This window comes from Lontra canadensis, unplaced genomic scaffold (assembly GCF_010015895.1).
Source record: "Lontra canadensis isolate GAN:19392208 unplaced genomic scaffold, GSC_riverotter_1.0 scaffold150, whole genome shotgun sequence".
Classification (NCBI taxonomy): Eukaryota; Metazoa; Chordata; class Mammalia; order Carnivora; family Mustelidae; genus Lontra; species Lontra canadensis.
In genome coordinates this window covers 1,711,682-1,736,845 of record NW_022631144.1, presented here as the reverse complement: position 1 = coordinate 1,736,845, position 25,164 = coordinate 1,711,682, and the positions used below count along the sequence as shown (strand labels likewise).

At 34.3% G+C, this 25,164-nt stretch overlaps 1 protein-coding gene across 1 annotated transcript in view; it reads right to left on the bottom strand.

The window, feature by feature from the left end:
* Positions 1 to 18,440, bottom strand: part of PARPBP (PARP1 binding protein) — a 50,264-nt gene extending 31,824 nt beyond the window's left edge. Inside the window, exons 1-4 of the mRNA XM_032844312.1 lie at positions 18,269 to 18,440; positions 13,461 to 13,568; positions 4,483 to 4,647; positions 2,930 to 3,084 (exon numbers count right to left, since the gene is read on the bottom strand). Coding sequence (XP_032700203.1) covers positions 2,930 to 3,084; positions 4,483 to 4,647; positions 13,461 to 13,568; positions 18,269 to 18,346 — 506 coding nt within the window. The 5' untranslated portion in view covers positions 18,347 to 18,440. The remainder of the gene's footprint in view (positions 1 to 2,929; positions 3,085 to 4,482; positions 4,648 to 13,460; positions 13,569 to 18,268) is intronic.
* Positions 18,441 to 25,164: the final 6,724 nt, after the last annotated feature.

The window sequence follows — 25,164 nt, the reverse complement described above, 5'->3', positions numbered from 1 at the left end:
TCATTAAGTGTCTGCCTTTGGCTCAGGTCATGATCCCAAGGTCCTGGAATCGAGCCCCGCATCAGGCTCTCTGCTCATCGGGAAGCCTGATTCTCCCTCTTCCACTCCCCCTAGTTGTATTCCTTCTCTATGTCTCTCCCTCTCTCTCTCTCTCTCTCTGTGTCAAATAAATAAATAAAATCTTTTTTAAAAAGAAAGAAAGAAAGAGAATGTTAGAGGAGACAATAACAGATGACAGCAGAGACATATAATGAAAGCATGGAAAAATGAAAAGCAGATGAACATGTAGTAGCTGACTACTCAGAACAAAGAAACCTAAAACACAAGTAACTGCTGAAAGAGACACCAATAAGAAGCAACTCCAGAAATTCTCAGAAATCGAATTCAATACTGAAGGCTACAATAAAGACGGGGCTGCAAACAAGCAAGCTGGTTGACATTTTACATCAGAAGCATTTAGACACCTAAAATCACCTCTCCTATTCTGAGCAGTCAGGCCAGTGCACTTCTCTCTCCTAAGCATGGGAAGCAAGACTACTCTGAAGAATCTACCAGATCGGCTCTGGACCTTGAGGCAGCAGGGACTAAAAATAGAGTGATTAAGTAAAAGTCTACATACTAAAGTGGGAGACTCAATATGAACCCCTATCCTACCTCAAATTCCAGCACATTATTAGCTAGACTTACAGCTTTCCAAAAGGGACTGAAGGATGCCACTCTGGAAACTTTGGGGTAAGTCCCAAAGAAAAGACCTATAGTTACCGACATTGCAGAATCCCCAACAAAAGAGCCAAATGGCTACCACGCTATAATGAAATCCACTGTATACAGCTACTAATCAGCTTTCTATGGTTTCATTCTTAAATATGATAAAAGGACTATTCAGAATCACCACGCATTTTAGAAATACCTCTAACATGAAAGAGAGCAAAACAAACAAAAACATTCAACTTAAATAAAGAACCTCCAGGAAGCAGATAAAAATAATCTTAGAAATAAACATAACAATCTTAAATAAATAAAACATGGCATAAGATCACATACAACCAAATGTGAGAATACGATAAAGGTATTTGTCTCCTATTATTCTCAGAAAGCCATATGAGTAAAATAAGGGATTTACCAGCTAAAAATAAAGTGACAAGATCCAAAAAATAATGCAGAGGCAAAGAAAATTCACAAGGTAATGAAGCTTCACCATTACCACTGTGAAACAGGCTGAATAAGCAAAAGTGCACACTCAGTGAAGAAGATAGAGGGCTCTCTAGAGGGAATGCCTTCAAGGGCAAAAACCAGAATTGACAGATGATCTAATAAGAAGAATATGTATGGTTTTGTTGGAAAGCTCAAAAAAGAATTGATGATAAATATATAGGAAGTAAAGCAAAAGAGAAAAATAGATAATTATTAAGTCTAGGAAAAACACAAAAATTTGTACAAGAAAGGAAGTATAATTACAGCATATCACATAGCTTAGGGATAGGCAGTATTTACAGAGTCATAATAATATAAATTCTAAAATCTAACTTAAACTGAAATTGTGGTATATTAGAAGGATGAAAGAAGAGAAGTTCTGTGTGTATGACAGGATGGAGAAGACAGACAAGGGGTGGCTGGGAGGTTGGTGAGTGAGTAGCAAATCACCATCTTCCAGGGTGGGAATTTAATATCTCAAATGGAAAAAATCAACAAATAGTTGCATTAAAATTTCATTTAAATGAGGTAAATATAAAAACAAACACACAAAAAAAATTAAAGACAATCTGTGGAGGGCTTTTTTACTATTTGACTTTAACCAAATATACCTATATTTGCTTTGCTAAAAATAAAATGTTTTTAAAAATTATCCGTTATCTTAGAAGAAATAGCCAGCCAATACATTATTTGAAAGTTCAGAAGATGCCACTGATATTGGCTATAAAGCATATTCAAAACCCTCTTCCAAATTTACTTTCTTGTAATGGATATCCATAAAGACAGAGGATGCAAATCAGAATAAAATCCTGAGAAACAAATTCTTCTTTGAATCTTAAAATGAAAAGAGATTTCATGAAATAAGATACAGTGATTAAGAGAATGGGTTCCAAGTTCAGAACTGAGTTCAGATCCCAGTTCTGCTACTTAAATAGCAATGTGACTTGAGGTAAATCACTTAAGTCTCAGAACTCCACTTTCTTCCTCTATAAATTGGGTATTTATATAGTACCTATAATGTAAGGTTGTTGTAATGATCAAATGATAATCCCCATAAAGAGCCTGACACATTAAAAAGTGTTCAGTAAATACCAACCCTTTCGTATGCTTTAGCATACCAACCAAATAGCAATGATCTACCATGACTGCTAACATACACAGCTCATTTCTGCACCCCCAAAATTAATCACAAAATTACTCATCATCCAATATGTGTACATTATAAATGGAAGTTTATCAGATAAGAAAGAATCTCTTATTTCTAACATCATATAAAAACAAATTTCAGATAAACCAGAGATTTACACCCAAGAAAATGGAAAAAAAAGTAGCAAGAAGTAGAATATAGATTTTATCTTATCTTTGTCAATTTCCTCATTCTGAATAGGTATAGGTTTCCTTTAGTACTAACTACAAATTTTAAAGAAATTATCTATTCAGTCACATCCAGTCCTCCAAAATCTATTTCTTCCAGATAAAGACAAATAGCCCTCTTCTCTAGTCAAATTTCATGTGAACGTGCCATTTGACTTTGGCAAAAATTTTAGAATCAAAGATAGGCAGAAATAGGGAGAAAAGTCATGAGATTATAATTTATTCATCTAGATATTGTTTCTTTCCTTACAGTTGATGTTTAGTCATATCAATAGCTCATATAGTCAAATCTACATCTGATCCTGTAAAATTTTAAAGACAGATTAATAACACACATTTGCAATTTATGAAAAGTCATTACCTTGGATTTGGTACTTCTCCAAGAATCTCATCTAAATTGTCAATGAAGTTAATAAAATTAGACAGTCCTTTTACATGTGCCCTTAAAGGATCAGATGGTGATGGTGCATATCCCTTCCCTCCAAGCTCCAGTGTTCTAATAAATGATGTGGCCACCTATGAATTAAAATAAATGATTCAGTTATGTTTAATCATTTAGTACGTTAAAAATAAAACTTTATGAAACTGGGCACATTTATATTATTTCTGGGTATACAGGTAAAGTAAGTACTTTTTATGATTCATGTCACTTTGATTCAGAAGCAAATAATTAAACAAACAGATGCCATGCAAAATTCAGGCCAAAAAGGGTGATGGCAATGAGAGTGGAAACTGAGAAGCCAAGTAAGGTGACAAACTAAGGGCATAAGAATACATTCATAGGGACACCTGGGTGGCTCAGTGGGTTAAGCCGCTACCTTCGGCTCAGGTCATGATCCCAGGGTCCTGGGATTGAGTCCCGCATCAGGATCTCTGCTCTGCGGGGAGCCTGCTTCTCTCTCTGCCTCTGCCTGCCTCTCTGCCTGCTTGTGTGCCCCCTCTCTCTCTCTTTCTCTCTGACAAATAAATAAATAAATAAAATCTTAAAAAAAAAAAAGAATACATTCATAAGAGTGTATCACTGATTATAAAATATTAGTGTATGTATACTACATTATACTATGTAGTATACTACATATACTAGATTGTATACTACAATCTATATTCTCATATAGATTAAATTGGAATTTTTAATATGAAACAAAGGGTTTTTCAGGGTCAGCTGTGTTGATTTATTCAAGGGTAGGCAATTAATTCAACTCTTCCAAGCTTTATCTTCTTTATTTATAAGCTCAACATTTAGACTAAATAAGAACAAAGCCCTATCTAGCTTTCACATTTTAGGATTATTTGATCATGTATAGTTCAAAAGGCCTTGCCTTACCATGACAAAAAAACATATAGGATGGCTATACTTAAGAGTATCTCCAACAAAGATGAAATACTTTAAAGTGTATCCTAAATTCTATGAAATTTCAGTAATTTGTTAGAAAGTTCCAAGGTTAAATAACGTAGGAAACAACACATTAAGTAACAAGGTTAACTTAAGCAGATTTCTTAATGGTAAGACTTCTCAGAGCTTTTGATATACAAATATGCATTACATATCTACAATAAAGGTAATATTTCCAATAAAGGTACTATTTCCAAACTGTTTGCCCTTGGAAACATCTTATTCAAGGAGCACTTAACAGGGACTTTTGCCTTTGGAAATATTTATCCAAGGAGAACTTAACAGAGATACCACTCTATAGAACACATGTCGGAAAACATTGCTTTAGAGAAATTTTCTCTTATCAAATTTGAAGAATATGGTAATAAATAACAATACCATAGGTTTTCAAATACAAGAGAAGAGCATATATTCAGAGTTTAAAAGTTGTTTTATCATAGCTAAAAGAATTCTATATTAAGGTACATATACCTACTGTTCATAAGTCTTTAAAACATACTGAAAATGTAACATGTCCATACCAAAAAGATAGACAACTTTTTCTCTTGAGCGGCATGTTTCAAATCAGTGAAGGCTTCTCTTCCAAGTCCTCTATCAGGAATATTGAGAACATGAGCCAGAGCCAGGTCATTCTTTGAATTCACAAGCAGGCTTAAATATGAATAGATAATTTTTCTTGCTAGTAACTGCACCTGTACAAAAAATATTGTTTTCTTTATTGAAGTTATTCTAAATCAATAATCTTTTCTTCATATACAGTAAAAATACTTATGACTATTCAATAGCAATATCTCACTCAACTCTATGGGAAAAGAGAAGACTACCATACAACAAAAGATTGAGTTGGACAATTAACTTATCCCTGCTCATGAAACATATGTGCCACTAGTAAGTAAGTATGAGCAAATAACAACAATCATAATTATTGAAAAATACCTCTTAAAAATGATATAAAGGATAAAGTCCAAAGTCTGAATTTCTAATAAGGCTGAATCTCATGCCCTTGTACACATTTGTCACTAAATAACAAGGAGAAATGAAGTCTCTTAAAGCTTAGGGAATAGGCTGACTGGCACTATTTGGTCCTATACCTACACAGAGCTGGAGATAAGGGCTGAATTTAAATGGTTAAATTTGGCGGAAATTATTAGATGCTGACTTTGACAATACCAAATAACCAAGTTAAGTCTTACAATGAAGAAATTCAAGCAAGTATTAAGAAAATAACAACAACAACAACAACAAAGAAAAAAAGAAAATAACAAGTAGTTGATGTTGACATGGTTCTTTCATATATTCTATACTTGTCTTTTATGGTCAAGGGCATTTTACAAACCAAGGCATTCAATGATCTTATTCTTAAAATTACCTACTTATAGCTATTTAGGGTCTTGCAAATTCTAGTATTGAGCAAGTGATACTGTGAACTCCCACAGGTAACAATAAAATATTAGTAAAATTTCAAAAACTAACTATACTGGAAAGTATACACAAAGCAGACCCAAGCTAGAGGAGAATTTTATTTTAAAAGAACTGCAACAAGAAGGGTTAAGAATAGCAAGTTTGTGGTTATTCAAGGTCCTAAACTTCCTGTGGAGAAGTGAGTGATCATATGAACCTCACAGAAAACAAACATAAAATAGTAAATAAAAAAATCTTAAATACTATTTAAAGACAATGGAAAGTATCTAGAAGGTAGATAGGAGCTGGAGGAATATTTAATTTTAGCAGAACTGCAATAAGAAGGGAATGAATTAGGCGTGTCTGGGTGGTTCAGTCAACTGACATCCAACTTCTGATCGCAGCTTAGGTCATGATCTCAGGGTCATGAGTTCAAGCCCCACTCTGGGCTCCATGCTGGGCATGGAGCCTACTTAAAAAAAAAAAAAAAAAAAAGCATGAATTAAGTTTGTGGTTTACTGACTCAAATTTCATGACTACAGCTATGGCAGATAGAAGTGACTGTAATGGTGCCCTCAGAATACAGGGCTGGGAAAGCAGCTAGAAATTTAAAGGGGAAAATCTTGGACATAATTGAGAGCATAAAGAGCCATAATCCATAGCTGACAGCAAAACTACACAAGCATGGGGGAGACTCCGCAGGTCCATCAAAAACACAGGCAGAAATAAGAAAGAAATACATTCAAGAAAGACTGAGCTACAAGGAACTACAGCTATGAGTTGGAAGGTTTGCTAAATGAGTACATTCCTCAACTGTGTGTAGCTTAAGTCACAGAAAGCTGAAGCTGGACAGGCTTGAAGTGTTAAGAGTACAGAGCCAAAATTTGTCAGAACAACTGGAAAACACAGGAAAATCCCAGGAAAAAAGAATCCATGGAAAGAATGAGCTCCATACTTTCCCAAATCCTTGGTTTACTGCCATGTTTGGCAGGCAGAAGAAAGGCATACAAAAGCCAACCTAAAAAAAAAAAAAAAAAAAAAACCAGCAAAGGAAAACCATAAGAATAGATATCCAAAAAGCTTCATACCAAGGAGACAAAATATGAAGTTGAAATCCAGGCAAGAAAACTGCCACTGGAATAAAAACTCAATTGTCTTCAGAAGAACATGACAAAACCCAGAATCACTATAAAATAATATCTGTAATGTCATTTTTATCTAAAAATTACAAGACAGTTCAAAAAAAAAGTGTTACCTCCTCTCAGGATAAAAAGCAGTCAATAAAAATTAACACCAAGTGGACCTAGATACTAGATTTAGCAGACAAAACTCTGAAGTTGCTGCTATAAATATATACAAAGAACTCAAACCAAAAAATGTTCAATAAATTAACAGGGGAAATGACAACAGAAAAGTGGACATTATAAAGAAAGTAAATTCTAGAAATGAAAAGTATAAAGACCAAAACAATATTTGCTAAATGGGCTCAACAACAACTTGGAGAAAGTGGAAGAAAGTATAAGTGAACTTACAAATATATAAATAGAAATTATCAAACCAGAAAAACAAAAGAAGAAAAAAGGAAAGAAAAATAAAACCAAAGAGCTCTGTGGGACATGTATTTAGAATCCCTGCAGAAGAGTGAAATAAGCAGAAAAAAGTATTTCATGAAATTATGGCCAAAAACATCCCAAATTTGATGGAAAACATTACTTTATAGATCTAAGAAGCTACTCAAGTAGGAAAAATACAAAGAATATCATTCCTGTTCTATAATTAAATTCTGACAGCCAAAGATGAGAAAAAATCTTGAGAGTAACAAGAACAAAATGACACACAACATACTAAAGAATAATGGTAATAACAAATCATCAAAAAGCCAGAAGACACTGGAACAATGTATTAAATAGGCTGAAAATGATCTTAAATATTACTGTTTAGTCAAAATAATACAGCATTTATGAAGGGACACTCATATCAATGAAACAGAACAGAGTCCACAAATAGACCTAACAGAAACAGCCATTTGATTTTTTACATAGGTGCAAAAGCAACAATGAAGAAAGGACACTCTTTTCAATAGTTAGTGTGGGAACAACTGGTCAGCAATATGTGAAACAAATGAAACTCACCGAAACCTCACACTTTTTTCTTTTTTTTTTTTTTTTTTTTAAGATTTTACTTATTTATTTGAGAGAAAGAGGGAGCATGAGCAGGGAGAGGGACAGAGAGACAAGCAGATTGCCCACTAAGTGGGGAGCCCAATGTGGGGATAAATCCCAGAACCCTGACTGAACCTGACTGAACCCTGACCCAGAACCCCGAGCTGAAGTCAGACACTTAACTGACTGAGACACCCAGATGCCCCAACCTCACACTTTTTATAAAACTTAAAGCCGATTATAGGTCTAAATGTACAATATATAAAACTGTAAAACTTTAAGAAGAAAACGTAAGAAAAAATCCTTATGACTTGGAATTAGGCAGAGTTATTACACGTGACATCAAAAGCACAATCTGTAATAGGAAAAAATTGATAAACTGGATTTCATCAAAATTAAATTATTTTAATGGAATTCTCATCACCTTCTTAACTACTTCCACCCCATTTTCTTGATCTGAAATCTTGTTGTATCTAATTCTTAAGTGTTGATCCCATGCTATTTACCTGAAATACTCTCCTTGCCTATTTCCTTAGAAAAATGAGCACTACATCAAAAACTAATGATGTATTATATGCTGGCTAATTGAACACAGTAATAAAAAAACAACAAATTTAGAAATAATTTAATGAAAAAAAAATGGACTCCACAAATTCTAAACTCAATTCATTCTCAAAACTTGAAATTCAGTAAGTCCTTCAGTGACTGACAACTTAGCCAAAGACCCCATAATTTATCATCTATAATTCTAAGAAAATATTTTCCTAATTAAAATTAAAATGTTTTCATATTGTTTAACTACATTTTAGAAAGCATTAAAGAGAGATTTAAAAGGTAGCAATAAAAATTATAAATTATTAGGAAGTCTCTGAGACAATTATTAATAAAGTCTCAAGTTCATAGACGTATTACAAGCACTTTTAAAGGCTTGGGGCGCATGGGTAGCTCAGTTAAGCATTCATCTTCGGCTCAGGTCATGATCCCCGGGTCCTGGGAATCCAGCCCAGCATCAGGCTCCCTGCTCCACAGGGATCCTATTTCTCCCTCTCCCACTCCCCCTGCTTGTGTTCCTTCTCTGGCTGTCTCTTTCCCTCTGTCAAATAAATAAGTAAAATCTTTTTAAAAAATTAAAAAATAAAGGTAACATGCTTTTGGATTATTTAAATTTCTCAATAAAAACAATTCTTGAAATACGGGAGGCAGTCAGGGTCAACTTAAAAAAACTTTATTTTATAGGAAAAGGTTACCTTAAATATGGACTTGAAATTTAAGCAAAATTGATTAAAAAAAAAAACTTAAATATTAATCCTCTAAAGTTTTTTTCTTAAATATTAAAAATATGAGACAAATGTTACCTTTGCAGAGAGGTAATTTGCAGAGAGTAATTCATGTACTCCCTTTCTTATTACCCTCTTACACCTAAGCCTATCAGGCAATTATAATTCCCTGCATAGATCTTAATGGTTTCTGATGCTGTGTATTTTCTTAATCTTTCTACTACTTCATGAGTTCCAGGAGAGCAAATGGTGTTCCCTTAGGGCCTAAAAGAATGACTGGCATTATAGTATGTAATCAATCCATTTTTGTTAATAGGTTCTCAATTAGTTTTGTTCAATGATAAATGAAAAAAAACTTAATACATGTACTTGGCTCTTTTAGAAATTTCAGAATGAAAACTATTGGTAAAAATTTATTTCAGGGGACGCCTGGGTGGCTCAGTTGGTTAAGCAGCTGCCTTCGGCTCAGGTCATGATCCCGGCATCAGGCTCCTTGCTCGGCAGGGAGCCTGCTTCTCCCTCTGCCTCTGCCTGCCATTCTGTCTGCCTGTGCTCGCTCTCTCTCCCTCTCTCTCTCTGACAAATAAATAAATTTAAAAAAATCTTTAAAAAATTTAATTAAAAAAATTTATTTGGGATCTATTAAGCACTCACGTATTTGTATTACATTGCCTTAAAAAGAAAATTACTTCAAGTTACAACTAAACCAAAATCATCTTTAAGATCCACCCTAAAATTTTATAACTTAAGGCATTATATAATTTTCCACTTAGATTTCAACGGTCTTTTTATCTTTACTTTCAGTGTAAATCATAATACTTCGTGTGAATCTATAATACAGAAGTTTCCATTTTAACTTCGCAGTACAATAGTCTAAAACATATGAATCTCCTCTTTTTCTTAACCCTTCATGTTTCAAAAGAGTAACTCATTTCATGAAAAATCAAAAGGAAGAAAAAAAACGACATTCACATTGTAATCAGAAACTTTTTTACTCTTTCTACACTTAATTTCATTGAATCCCTATTTTACTGTGCTTTTGCTGTCCAAAAATAATGAGAATTTACCAAAATGTATATATCTGATCCTTACTGGGTATCAATGATCCTTACTATTTCCCTTAAACCCCATCTACAACTTGCTCTTTAAGGCTAGCAAATTCTGCCCTTCTGATCTATGATGCTAGACAAACATCAGGGAAAAACATCTTGGAGTCCCCACAGTTAAGAGTGTTTCTTTTAACTCATGGCTGCAACTGGAAATCTATCCCCATCATTATGGTCATATAACATGGCAGTTATGGTTTCCCTGCTCTTGTATTTGCAAGTGTGTTTTAAAGAAGCTCTCTGGAAAAGCATTCCACATAAATACAGTTATGATATCCAGAAGCAAGGGCCTAATTGAAAAAATCCGCAAGATTGAAGCTTTTACCAAGATACCAAAAATAAAGATAATGTTCTGTTTATTTATTTAATAAACTGATTCAGTCCATACCACAAAGTATTTGCAATGTTTGTTTAGAAGTTGAACAATTTTATTTAAGCTTTCTGGCAATTCCAAGTTTCTTTTCCTATCCATTAATTATTACTGAAATGTAGATATTCAATCTCAATTTGAAGAATGTCAGTTTTTTTAGATTGAGATTAATAATTTATACCGCTATTTTTTTACTTTCTTTGCCAAACACATAAATTCTTAACATAAAATGACCAAACAAGCAAAAAAAAAAAAAAAAAAAAAGAGTTGAGCTAAAACTAATATAGCAGTAGAAATTTTTATTTAACTGATGATTTTCTTTTAGGGCTTTTATTCCATTTTTCCCTTCTTTTCTTCAGAATTTCTAAAGCAGTTTAGTACTTTAGGAAAAATAAAATAAGGAAACAAAAATGTTGTTTCTCAAACTCATGCCATTCATCTATTTGATGACTCTGGTGTGGCATTAGTAAGGTACATTTTGTGATCAAAATATATCTATGCAAGACTTCAGCCCAAAAAGTCCCTTTGGAATTTTAATAGAAATATATTGCCTTCCAAAAATACTTTGCAAAAAGAAAAATTAGAAGTCTGCAAGTAACAAAAAAATAGTTGAGAGGATGACTGCTACTTTAACAGTCCTCATAAAATCTAATCTATCAGCTAACTAGTAGGTATAATACTCTTAAAAAACAATCCAAAGAGGCAAGAGATAAAAGTAGAGGATTAACACAATGAAACTATCACTGTTTTTTTTTTAAATGAGAAAACTATATGCTTGCAATGAAGACCCATTAGTTTCTATATGCTATACTCTTTTTTCATGGATATCCATTTATGATAACATTTTATAACTGTAAGCCAAAATTATAAACACCTAGGTATTTTACACATACAAATTCATTCATTTCTCGTAAGGATACAATAACAATTAATGCTTCCTCCCTATAGAGCCTGTAATATAAATCAGAGAGAAGAGATTTGTAAGTGATATACTCTCTTGATATATGAATGCATCTCTTAAGTACCAATGAGAAAAGACCAGACATTTGGTAAACATTTTATCAATATTTGGCACCAGAGGAAAAAAATAATGGAAGTGAAAAATTAACTTCAACTAAGAGAAAATAGTTACAAACAACTGAAGGGAATCACATCCGGGCAGAAAACATTCTAAGATGGACTTGGAATATTTTATTATACCAGAAAAAAGGGAAGTGCTCAGAAGTCTAATAGGGCATGTAAAAAAGACACAGAAGCTTGAACAGAATTCCTCCATTTTAGCATCAAAGGTTAATGACTGTAATTAATTTTAAAACTGAATAAAAATTCATGAGTCCACAGCAATAAATACATGCATAAGGACAAAGATAAACAGAAAAAGATGTAATTTGCATCCTATTTTATAAATAACTATTATCCCAGCTCCTAAACTGGTAATGAAAGAGAAAGAATTGGGGCACCTGGGTGGCTCAGTGACTTAAAGCCTCTGCCTTCTGCTCAGGTCATGATCCCAGGGTCCTGGGATCCAGCCCCACGTCGGGCTGTCTGCTCAGCGGGAAGCCTGCTTTCTCCTCTCTCTGCCTGCCTCTCCACTTACTTAGATCTCTGTCTGTCAAATAAATAAATAAAATCTTTAAAAAAAAGAGAGAGAGAGAAAGTATTAAGTCGTGACTCTGCCATTCCTAGGGAACTATTTCCCTAAATAGCTTTATCTTATCAAGCTCTGCTTTACTGAGAAATGGCAGCTAATTAATGTAAAGACATGACAGAGTTAGAAACTCACCATTTTGCAAACACTAAAGAAATAACTGATTCAGACAAGGATCATGAACATATGTGTAAAACCACTGGGTGAAAAGTTGCTGCAAAACAGCATATTTACACAGTGTCACCCCCACAGATTTCTGTTCACAGCAAAGGGAAAACTACATCTTTATCCTAGAGAGATCCGGCAATTTGGGACAACTTGAGTTTGTGTCTCTTAATACGATACCATCAGTTATGAAGTACTAAACTTGAATCTAAGCAAGCTATTGCATAAAACTTCCAGTTTACTGGAAATAGAAGAACAAAATAAATAATTCCAGGAGAACTTAAACACATAAATAAGAAGAGAAAAAGACTGAGGGGAATTCTCCTAGATTAAAAATCTAAAGAGATATAAAACCATTTGGAGGACAAATGGAGAAATCTAAATAGGGAAGACAGTAAGTGATATTAGGGAAAATTAAGTTTTCTTATATATGATAATGGTATTATGTTAATGCTTCTATCTTTGGGAAATGATATGCTAAAGAAGTTTAGGATTAAATACCATGATGTCAGAAACTTAACTTTCAAATACGGCAAAAAAAAAATATTAAATGCAGATGTTCAAGCATGTTAGTAAGTCTAGGAAGTAGGTGCACAGGTATTTATTTGAGGGCAGTGACAAATATATTTCTTAAAATGTGATCTTTGTGGCATGGGACTTATGGGAGAATCTGCCTTAGCAATGTTTCCTTAAAAATGAAGAAGGTGATTGTCAAACTGAATAAAGAAGATAGATTTTGATATGTTGAATGCAATTTTACTGCTTTTTCCAATACTCAAATTTTTATCTTGTCAATAGTGATTTTATTTACCATAGAAAATTCCATAAACATAAACCCCACGGTTATTAAGGGGTTACTATATTTAATTAGGTACCTAGCATAGCATTTAACTTAAGGTAAATTATATTAGACCAAACCTGTGGTTTGTTTTCTATGGTTTATTTGCACAACAAACTCTATTATCACAATTTGTGATGCATCAGTTATCTACTTCAAAGGTGACGGAATAGAATTTTCAATTGTACATAACCTCCCAAGAATCATTCATTTAAAACCATAAGCGAAATTTGCCAAATACAAAGATTCAAATAACTCTGGCAACTTAGACCTTCTAACTACTTTTCAAAGACTGATGAGTGATATTTGTTTTTGCATAGTGCCTGTTATGTTGTCCCAAAACCAGGAAGGCACTGACTGCTAGGTTCTCAGCAGTCTCTAATGCATTACTCTTTGCAAATACAGCTTTATTTAAACAAATTAAACAAATTAAAAACTTCTAAAAATGAGAAAAAATAACTGTGATGTACAAATTCATGGTGATTTGAAGAGGATCAGATCCTGCTTTAATTTACTCACAATTTTTCAGTACCTTTTCATTATCCTGGTTGTGTTTACTCATTGGTGATGTTGGTACATAAAGATCGGTTTCATCAGTTACTACACACTGTCTCCCAGAAAGAAAATCGCGTAGCTGACTCTGTAGAAAACAAAGGAGGTTACTAATAAGGTGCTATGACAACTATTAAAATTTTTCACACCAAGCTGTACATAATAACCCATTTCTCTATCATTATTTAAAAGTGATAGGGGCTCAGTGGGTTAAAGCCTCTTCCTTCGGCTCAGGTCATGATCCCAGGGTCCTGGGACCCCCTCATCTGGCTCTCTGCTCAGCAGGGAGCCTGCCTCCTCCTCTGTCTGCCTCTCTGCCTACTTGTGATCTCTGTCAAATAAATAAATAAATGAATCTAAAATAAAATAAAAGTGATAATGCCAGTTACTTACCCCCCCAAAAACTACAATATTTAGTCATTTTAATTTTAAACTAATATCAGAATTTCCTTTAGTATAAGCCTTCCATTAAGTATAGGCTTCCATAGCACACATGTTCCCAGTCCACTCTTACCATTTTAACTAGACACACATACCCTCCAAGTTTCATTGCTCACTACCATCTTCTCTTGGATAGGTACCTGCTCTCCAATTCATCTGTTTAATTATTACAGTCTTTGAATGGGCAAATTCTTCACTTGAAGTATGAAGATGACATTCTTCAAATTTTTGCAATCCTTCCTTTAACTTAGCTGGTAAGTGATATCTTGTTGAGGATGAGATTCTTAGGTCACTGTCCTCTTCTTTCAGGACGTGCTATTTCATTGTTGTTCTTTTTAAATGACTTGTTCTTTCCACCAGGAAACTTATAATATTTATCTTTATCCTGTAGAGTTTGGAAACTTTACCAGGATATGCTTAGGTATGTGTCTTTTCTCTTCAATACAGCCTGGAACTTCATAAACACTTAACTAACAGACTCAGGGAAATTTTATTATAACAAATGTGGTTAGAATATTTTATTTAATCATGACCTCTTCTGCATCTCATCCTTTTTCTCCTCTGGAATTCCTATCATTTGTTATGTTAAATCCTCCAGCTCCAACCTCCAAGTTTCTTAACTTTTCCTTCATAATTACTTCATCTTCATATTTTTCTCTCTGTGCCTTAAATATATATTTTTAAAGATTGTTTTTTTTAAAAGATTTTATTTGAGAGAGAAAGAGACAGAGTGAGAGAGATCACAAGCAGCAGGGAGAGGGAGAAGCAAGCTCCCTGCTGAGCAGGGAACCCGACATGGGACTCAATCCCAGAACCCCAGGATCATGCCCTGAGCTGAAGGCAGATGCCTAAATGAGCCACCCAGCTGCCCCTCTGCTTTAAATATTTATTGTATTTGACTTTCAGAACTCTGATTTGTGCCTGAATCCATCTGTTGCACTGGGAAGACTTTTTTTTCTTCTTTTTTAAATCTAGAAAGTCTTAATGTTTAGGTGTATCCTTGAATTTCCTTGAGTACTTAACTACTTTTACGGATTCAAATTGTCATTCACCAAGAGCGCTATTCTGTTGGTCACATGTGCTCTGAGTTAACTCATCTTTCTGCAGGTGCTGGGACTCATTAAGTGGCTGTTGCTTTTCTTCAGAGGCTAAGGCCCTGACTGTTGAGGTACCTGAAGTGAGGACAATTTTACAAGTAATAGAAGTAGAAAATGTCTCTGTTTACAAAGCATCAATGGAAAAATAAACAGGATGCCAGTCACCTCCTTAAGCCAAGGGAAAGTCTTTTTGTGGTCTCTCAAGGATCACCAACAGTATACCCATCCATTCAGCTACTTCTTGGCTTCCTAAGTCAAAGAATCCTGGCACACTCACAGAGGGTATTTGTTGACCTTCCCCAGAAAGTTCCCAGATTTCTGAGGGCTGCTAAGTTCTTGAAATCTACCATTTCTTCTCCTCAACCCAGGTCTCCAGTATCCCTCAGATAATTGTTCAATTCATGAGAAAGCAAATTCTGTACCAATTGTCTCAACTTGGACTTTTAGAAATTGAGGTCTTATATGTTCCCAGATGTCCACAGGCCCTGCATGCATGTTCCCCAGGAGAGGAATTATAATGTATGAAATACACTTATATGTATTCATACATCTATAATTGTATGAAATACAATTATAATGTATGAAATAACTTGTTCAAGTTATCATGTTCCCAGAATATCCCTGTCTTACCTTTATCTTGATTCCTTGTAATTTCTGCCTTATTTAGGCTACTATAAATAAGAAACAAAGATACATAAGCATATGTATCTTTAAAGACACTTTTAGGAGCACTTGAGTGGTTTAATCAGCTAAGCATCCCACTCTTGGTATCAGCTCAGGTAATGGTTTCACGGGTTGTGTTATCAAACCCTCATTGGACTCAGCGCTCAGTAGGGGGTCTGCTTGAAGAGTCTCTCCCTCTGCCCCTCCCCACTCTCTCTCTCTAATAAATCTTTTTTAAGGACACTTTCAGCATAAATTAGGGTTATTTTAACACATTTTTGAGGAAATCAATTTAAGTATCTGTTTTTCTGCTCAGTTTTTCTTCATTGGAAATTTCCCTAGAGCAAATAAGAGTCAGAGATCAAATCTTCCATTTTAAGTGTAGAAAGATTTCAACTTCACATGCTATCATCTCAACAGCTTCCACTCCACTCCTGAAATTCTGCAGAACATGTTGATGTTTGGAGGCACAGAACTCTCTCCAAGGTAAAGCTGTGTATCTCATACTACAGTTGATACACTTAAATGAAGAGGCTTATTAGAAGATTTATTAGACAGGGGTGCCTGGGTGGCTCAAAAAGCTGAAAAGTGACTGCCTTTCAGCTCAGGTCATGATCCTGGAGTCCCAGGATTGAGCCCTGCATTGGGCTCCCTGCTTAGCAGGGAGTCTTCTTCTCCCTCTGACCCTCCCCGCTCTCATGCTCGCTCTCTCTCTCTCTCTCCCTCTTACTCTCTCTCAAATAAACATAAAAATCTTTCAAATAAAAAAAAAATCTTATAGAAAATTTAGACAGCAACAAAGGATAAGGTGAAAACAATGTGCCCAAAAACCTCAGGCAGATTATACTCTTACTGGCTTATCAAAAAATTCTCTTTGTTGTTCCTACAATACAATACTTGTGTTTGATTAGCCTCTCTAAATTAACTATATGAAAAATAGTCAAAAATAATCTCTGCAAGCAAATAAAACATAGGTAGGGAGGAATGAAGAAAAACAATCTTCCCTCACAAGTATCTTTACCATAGTGTGGTTATGTATGTGTGTCTCAGAAAGTTACGACAGGGGGCACCTGGGTGGCTCAGTCAGTTAAGCATCTGCCTTTGGTTCAGATCATGATCCCGGGGTCCTGAGACTAAACCCCAAGTCGAGCCCTTGTTGAGCCCTGTGTTGGGCTACATGCTCAGCGGGGAGCCTGCTTCTCTCTCCCCTTCCGCCCCTCCGCCCCAACTCATGCTCTCTCTAGCTCTCTCTCTCAAATAAATAAATAAAATCTTAAAAAAAAAAAAAAAGTTACAACAGGGGAAAGGGCTATAGCCCAGTAGGCCAAGACCGCAAACTGCCTGCCAATATCCACTCTCCCCTTCTTCATCAGTAACAGAGATTTTGTTTTTATTCTGGCATGTTACCCAGAAAAAAAAAGGACTATATTCTCCATCTTCCCTAACATCTTGGTGTGGCCATGTGACTAAGCTTTGCGCAAGGATATGGAAGCAAAAGAGCTATGCCTCTTTAAAAAATGAAAGGAGAGTGCTGTGCTCCCTTACTACTTCCTGATGCAAGGAACGCTGATATGGAATCTGGAGTTCCAACAGCTAACTTGGACCACAAATGATCTTGAGGGTAGAGGTCAAGAACTAAGATGGATAAGCAGAATGACAGAAAAATCCTAGGTATCTGATAACCACAGAGCCATCACATCAGTCCCATATGCTTAAGACTCCTTTTATAAAACAGTGAAATAAACTTCCTTTTCTTAAACCACTGTTAGTATAGAGGTTTCTATTACAAGGAGCCAAAACATGATTCCCAAGTTTCAGATACAAATATTTATAAAATATTCTAACATCTTAGAAAATATAATAAACATTTCTTCTAACTATATCTATAATTATTTAGTTATTACCACTATTTAATTACTACTTTATTGGTACTCAGTAATGTTAAGATAAATACACTTCAACACTTTAAAATAGATACATCCAAATATATTCTAAAGCAGTTTATTAATTCTAATGTAGATAAAACCAAACTATGAAGGATGGCATCCCATTAGTTTTAAAATTTATATTCAATTAAAAAATAAAGCAATGAATATGTGTATGCAAAAAAAACAGGAACAGTATATTTATTACCCCATGTTTACTGTATCATACTATCGTCACAAAATGATACCCCATCTCAGTAATTAATATTACTAATCCATAGAAAGAGTCATAGCAATCATTTATATAACATATGCCAAATGAACATATATACATTAAAACAAGAAAGTAAAATATAAAAGCAATCCTTGGCATGAATTCAAAAAGAAATCATACTTTTGGGACTGATCTGTTAAAATTTTTTGATCTGGTAAGAAGCTGTTCTTATATTTCAACCAAATCACAGAATTTCAGCAAAATTTACCACTGAAATATTTCTTTCCAGTAATAGCTAACTTTCAGGTAGCTAAATTTTCCATTTCTAACATGATCTGAAAAGCAAAAGCACTATCAAGTTACTATAAATGTTGATACCATAGTTTAAAATAAAAATAAATCTAGCCAAATTTTCATTTAAGACAGAATTATTTTAAAAAATACTTACAGGGGATATGTTGGCATTATTTTCACAACTAGAAATCAAAACACTACATTTTTTATAAACATCAATCAGATCTACCATATTACTATTCTTTAAGAAATCATCATAAGTCCTCCTAATGTCCTCATAATGGTCAATCACTTCTGTATTTTCAAATGGTAGGTTCAACTTCTCATGTAGAAAGTATTTCCAGGTCAATAAGACATCACTGAGGGAAACTGTAAATTCTCCACTGTGCTGAAAAGAGACAATACCAAAAATGAAAAGATAAATTTGGGTGCCAGAATAATCATTAATTTGTAATTGAGAAGGGAAATACAAATTGAATTTTGTTATAGAAAAGTGTACATTGAATTCTTGTGGATTTGTAGAGAACATCCAAGTTCAGCTATGGAATAATTTTTAAACCAGATAGAAAAGGATTTTGATGGTTTTGTAAAATATAAACAACTATGGCAAGTTTGGGCATGACAAAATTAGCAAATATCTAGTCTTTCTTCACTAAATTTCTTCTCACATTCAGGGAATGGGTGGGGAGTGATCTGTTCTTAAGCACTATTAATTGGGGAAAAATTTGATTCTGTTAATATTTAGCTCCTTTTAGCTCTTCTAATGTATTTTTAATCTCTTAATCAAAACTTTCAATGCCATAGTGAATTACCACATACCACACTTCCAACTGTTAGTCTTAAGACATGATCATAAAAACTAATTTTAAAAATCACATTTTATTTCATTATTGTTCCAGAAAAAGCAAAATAGCAGTGCTAAAACCTTGGGTCGGAGAATTTTGATTCTTCCCTGCTCATGGACACACCAAACTATAAACAAGTGTTAAAAAGTCACAGTTTCTTTCTATAAGCTGTTGGATGTTCCTATTGAGGTAAAATTGTTCTTTTTTTCTCTTCTTCAATATCAACATGATATATTAGTCAGTAGACATGCTGAAGGTTTTTTTTTTAATTGATTGCATTCTGCTCCCAGATATTAATAATAGTGCCCTCCTAAAAAAATGCCAGCACTAATTCAGTAAAAAATTCTAACTACTCCTTTCCAATACAGCATGAATAACAAATATTTTTAAGTATTCATATGTAATTTTGTGAAATGTATTACGTTGCTTTTTTCCACAATTAAGTTCCCTTAATATGTTAGTAGTTTCTGATAACACCAAGATCTTTCCATCATTTGCACTGAAAGATGGGTGGATATTTAAATGGAACTATAATTCACTGGAACTAAAATTGTAACATCATCTTTAGCCAATGAAGAATAATAAAAAGAATCAAACAGAGTCAAATAGGGGCGCCTGGGTGACTCAGTCAGTTAAGCGTCTGCCTTTGGCTCAGATCCTAGGGTCTTGGGATGGAACCCCATGTCTGGCTCCCTGTTCAGCAGGGAGCCTGCTTCTCCTTCTCCCTCTGCCACTCACTTTGCTTATGCTATCTCACTCTCTCAAATAAATAAATAAAATCTTAAAAAAAAAGAGCTGAAAAATAAACTTTCTACTTAACTGACTCTTTTAAATCTACATTTCTTTTACAAAAATCAGCTACATTTTCTAGTTACTATCTAAATTTAAGACAATTATGTCCAAACTGCCTTAAAAATTATTAACTTTTTACTCATCCTCATGGAGACAAAGAAAATTATCCTTACTCTCCTTGGAGGGACCTATTATATCAAAATTATAAAAATTAATTATATTTCATGAAATTAATTCAATGAAAAAACAACAACAAAAAAAAAAACAGTAACTCTCAAATCTTGAATCCATAACCCAAATGTAAGATTTGTAATTTCGCAGCATTGCATCAAAAACTGTACACTTTACTTCCCAATCCCACAAAAATTACACAATAAAATTTCCAAATGGTATTTAAGTTAAACAAATCCAGCTATTTAGAGTTTCAAAACTAATTTGTCTTACCTCAAAAAATTCCTAAAACTGTTTTGATATGACATCCTTCATATGAAAAATAAATTAAAATTTTGCCTAACATAAATGTACAATCCAGTCTTATTCGGTTGACTATAACTAGTTAAAGTAAAACCAGGCAAGCTCTTGATCTTGTGAGAAAAGGTTTTGACTAGATTAACAGTGTTTATACTGGGATTGTAAAAACATTTTAAATCCAAATAAAAATGTACTCCAGATATCAGTTTTCATGATCAGGTGCCCACCATGACAGCATATTCTATTATTCAAACCAGTAACAACTGATTTAGAGAGCTTGTGGTCAAATCAGAAAATGTTTTGCTAGGAAAACATGCCAGCTGGCTAATATCTGAAGGAAGTTCAAGATGGTCAATGCTTTAATTCTCTGATGGACATAAGAAGGATTGTATTTCATAAGAATAAAATGAGAAAAAAAACGAAGTTACATTTTTTCAGAGCACTTGTACTTTGTATATTTTGCTGAAGTTATTTTTATAATTACTCAAAAACTTAAATAAACTTCATATTTTTAACTAACTGGAATTTTTATTGTTATCAAAACAGAAAAGCTAGGAGGTCTGCTTAAGAGTATTAATTGGCTATGTGACCATGAGTAAAATACTGAAAATCCTGTGAATACTTTTCCTTGGTTATAAAATGAGATTAAACAGATTAAATAACACCTGATGAATGGCAAGTGATCAAAAAATGTCATTCTTTCTCTTTTCTCATTCAAAGTAAAATAACTGTTTGTTAGGCAGGTATTAGATAAATGTAATACAATTGTAAAAACTGTTTCTTCTTATTGATTATGTCAAAGTTAGGTCATTTTCAAATCTGACAGTCAACCACAGGCTGTAGCTTTCCATGAAGTTATAAAATTAATATCTTTGTTTCATCCAATGGAACATTTGTAACGTTCTTAAGGCTATTTAAGTTCATGAAAAATAGCATTTATAATGTAATTGCCAGACGGAGTCAAACTACGAAGTCAATTCTAAGGAAAGGAAAAGCTAAAACGCTATTTGCAGCTTAATAATAAAAGTCATATATATTTGCCATGTAGTCCTCAAAGAATCTATAAATTAAATCTTTAGCAGTATAAAACTCCTAGAGGTCATCTAATTTCAGCGAAAAGACTTCCCCTCAGAAACCATGCCCAAAACCTAAAACTCAAAGATTATTTTAATTACCTTTTCTTTATCCCCATTAGAACAGCTAAGAAAACAAACATGCCAGTAGACAGACTAACAACTCTACCAGGTATTCACAAGTTTTATTGTAGTCAAATTCAGCTGGGAGGATCATACTTTAGAGACTCGTGTTCTCAAACTTCAGAGAATTAAAAACCTAAATAGAGCTCAGAGTGAAAATATAGGTGAAGTATATATACAACAAACCCCAACTTTTTATTACCATTTACTATTTATGAATGTACTTGCAGGAATATGTGTATGTTATTTCACACTGCTGAGTGACATGTAAGTCTGCACACAGCTGGGGATGCCTGAGCTAACTCCACATGGAGACTGAGAGTCAATCAGAACTGCAGCCCCGCATCCCTACTGCACATGTGCACACACATACACCAACTGTGATAAGCTCAGTTGCAATTCACCTCTCCTCTTTTCTCCCACCCAGAGTCTGAACTTTCACAGTGAACTAAGTGAATTAGCAAGTAGAAAATTAACAAGTAGAAAGAGATCCTAAGTGTGTGCTACACAGACAAACCCAAAAGAAAAAATATCTTGAACTGAGTATTTCAACATATCAAAATTTTTACATGAAAACTAAATTTTCTTCAGGGTATATTTCACTTACCTTTTTGATATATTTATGTTTCAAAAATTATTCATAAACAAACAGTAGGTGATATGAACATGGTCTGCTTAATTCCAAAACAATAGCTCTCAATTACTGTACAATAATGATTCTTAATAATTGCCTCAATTTCTCTCTTCTCATTTTCAAGTGAATGATCGCCAAAGTTTAACCTTTAGCTAGTCTATTCCATTGATATAATATCCTCAGAATCTATTAATTATCTTGGGGTACCATTTCTTCAGGTTACCAAAGGAGAGTTTTTTGGGGGGTTTTTTTGGTTGTTTTTTTTTTTAATGCTCAGGCAATAAAATTGGAAAGACTTGAATATGGATTGCAATGGAGAGCAAAATAAAGAAACTGTACAATGACCTTTGGGTGTCTAGTTTCACTGACTGAGTGAACAATGGTATTTAAGATTGAGACTAAGATTGGCATATAAATTCTGGTAAAACAATGTAAAGGAAGTATATCCAGAGAAGGTAAGTAAAATAGAACACATCAGAAGTTATCGAAAAGAGTGTTACAAAGTACATGTAGAATTCTTTTAAAGAGTAAAAAAGAGATAAGAATAACTCAACAGTAAAATAAGCAAAGGATATGAATGAGCAAACAATAAAGAGGATACCTAAAGAGTCAAATAAGCATCTTAAAAGATGTTTAAATGCTCTAATAATAGAAAAATTAAAATGAAATACCCTCTTTTCTCTTTTCTTGTTCTTAGATAACATCTAATATGGAGAAATATAAGAAAGTATATTCTTTCTTATATTTCTTATTCTTTCTTATATTTCTCCTGAGAGTACAGGAGTATACTCTCCTATACTGTTGACATAATGTAAATTCTAATAACCAAGTTGAAGACAAATTTGGTAACATCAAGTCAAATTAAAAATGTATCTGTCATATGACCCCATGTGTATAGGGCCTAGAGAAACTCTCATGCACAGACATCTCATTTCAATGAAGAATTGTTTATAATACCAAAAAAATGCAAATGACCCAAAGGTGTATCAATGAGTAAAGTATACCAGTCATATAAAGGATGATTGTTAAAATGAATAAATTAGATCAACTTTTCTGTCTATCAGTACCTAAAGAGGTCTTGAAAACAATGTTGGATAATAAAAACAAGATACAGAAAGAATGTATACCATCTGTTATAATTTTAAAACAGACATATTAACAAGGCTATCTGCCTGGCTGGATATGCAGAGAAACCCCTCCTGGCATGAAATACCTAAAACTACAAGAGAAAGTAGAAAACTTTTTTTTTTTTAAAGATTTTTTTTAATTTATTGATTTGACAGAGAGAGATCACAAGTAGACAGAGAGGCAGGCAGGCAGAGAGAGAGAGAGAGAGAGAGAGAGAGAGAAGCAGGTTCCCTGCTGAGCAGAGAGCCCGATGCGGGACTCAATCCCAGGACCCTGAGATCATGACCTGAGCCGAAGGCAGCGGCTTAACCCACTGAGCCACCCAGGCGCCCGAAAAGTAGAAAACTTTTTTAAACATGACTGAATTGTTCAGAAGAAAAGGGAAATTACAAAAGGTCAAAAACAATGAGCAAGTGCCAATAAGCAAATGGTGAGACCTGTATTTTCCAGGTAACTACTATTCCCTGGCACTAAAGAAGCTGGTTTTTATGAACGCTGAGCATAAAGGTTAGGAAACAAAGCTAAGCATAAGAAAGATGGAAAGTAGGATCAAAACCCCCACCCCGCCTACCCTGCCAAAATCAAAGGTTCTAAAGGTCAACAGTCTTGATATGTCCACTAGAAAGAAATCTGTCCAGCAAAAAGATGATGATGAAGATACTTGCCAGTGAAGAGATTTCTGAAGTAGCCCTGGTACTATGATTACCTCTCTGGATAATCTTCATTTAGGTTTTATTTTTATTCTTTTTTTTTTATTTAAATTCAGTTACCATATAGTGATTATTAGTTTCAGAGGTAGAGGTCAGTGATTCATCAGTCTTATGTAACATTCAGTGATCATTACATCACGTGCTATCCTTACAGCCCATCACCAGTTATCCCATCCCTTTGTCACCCTCCCCTCCAGCAACCCTCAGGTTTGTTTCCTATGATTAAAAGTTTCTCATGGTCTGTCTCCCTCTCTGATTTTGTCCTGTTTTATTTTTCCCTCCCTTCCCCTATAATCCTCTGTTTCATTTCTTAAATCGCACATGAGTGAGATCACGTAATTGTCTTTCTCTGATTGATTTATTTCCATTAGCATAATACCCTCTACTTCCATCCACGTCATTGAAAATGGCAAGATTTCATTTTTTGATGGCTTCATAATATTCCATTGTATCTAGATATACCACTTCTTCTTTATCCATTCATTGCAGATGGACATCTGGGCTTTTTCCATAGTTTGACTATTGTGGACATTGCTGCTATAAACATTCGAGAGCATGTGCCCCTTTGGATCACTACATTTACATCCTTCAGGAAATACTCAGTAGTGCAATCGCTGGGTCTCAGGGTAGCTCTATTTTTTTTTTTAAGATTTTATTTACTTGACAGAAAAAAAGAGAGATCAAAGGTAGGCAGAGAAGCAGGCAGAGGGGGAGGGAGAAACAGGCCCCATGCTAAGCAGAGAGCCCGATGCGGGGCTCAATCCCAAGACCCTGGGATCAGGACCTGAGCCGAAGGCAGAGGCTTAACCCACTGAGCCACCCAGTCACCCTGGGTAGCTCTACTTTTAACTTCTTGAGGAACCTTCATACTGTTTTCCAGAGTGGCTGCACCAGCTTGCATTCCCACCAACAGTGTAGGAGGGTTCCCCTTTCTCTGCATCCTTGCCAACATCTGTCATTTACTAGCTTGTTAATTTTAGACATTCTGACTGGTATGAGGAGGTATCTCACTGAGGTTTTGATTTGTTATTTCCCTGATGCCAAGTGATATGGAGCACTTTTTCATGTGTCTGTTGGCCACTTGGATGTCTTCTTTGCCAAACGTCTGTTCATGTCTTCTGCCCATTTCTTTTTTTTTCTTTTTGTATTTCCTTCCAGTATTTTAATGTGAGGATAGCGTTAAAAGCATAATGATAATAAACCAACACAAACAACAAAAAGAGAATGGGGTGCATAAACAATCTTGGAACACTGAAAAAAAAAATAAAAAGAAT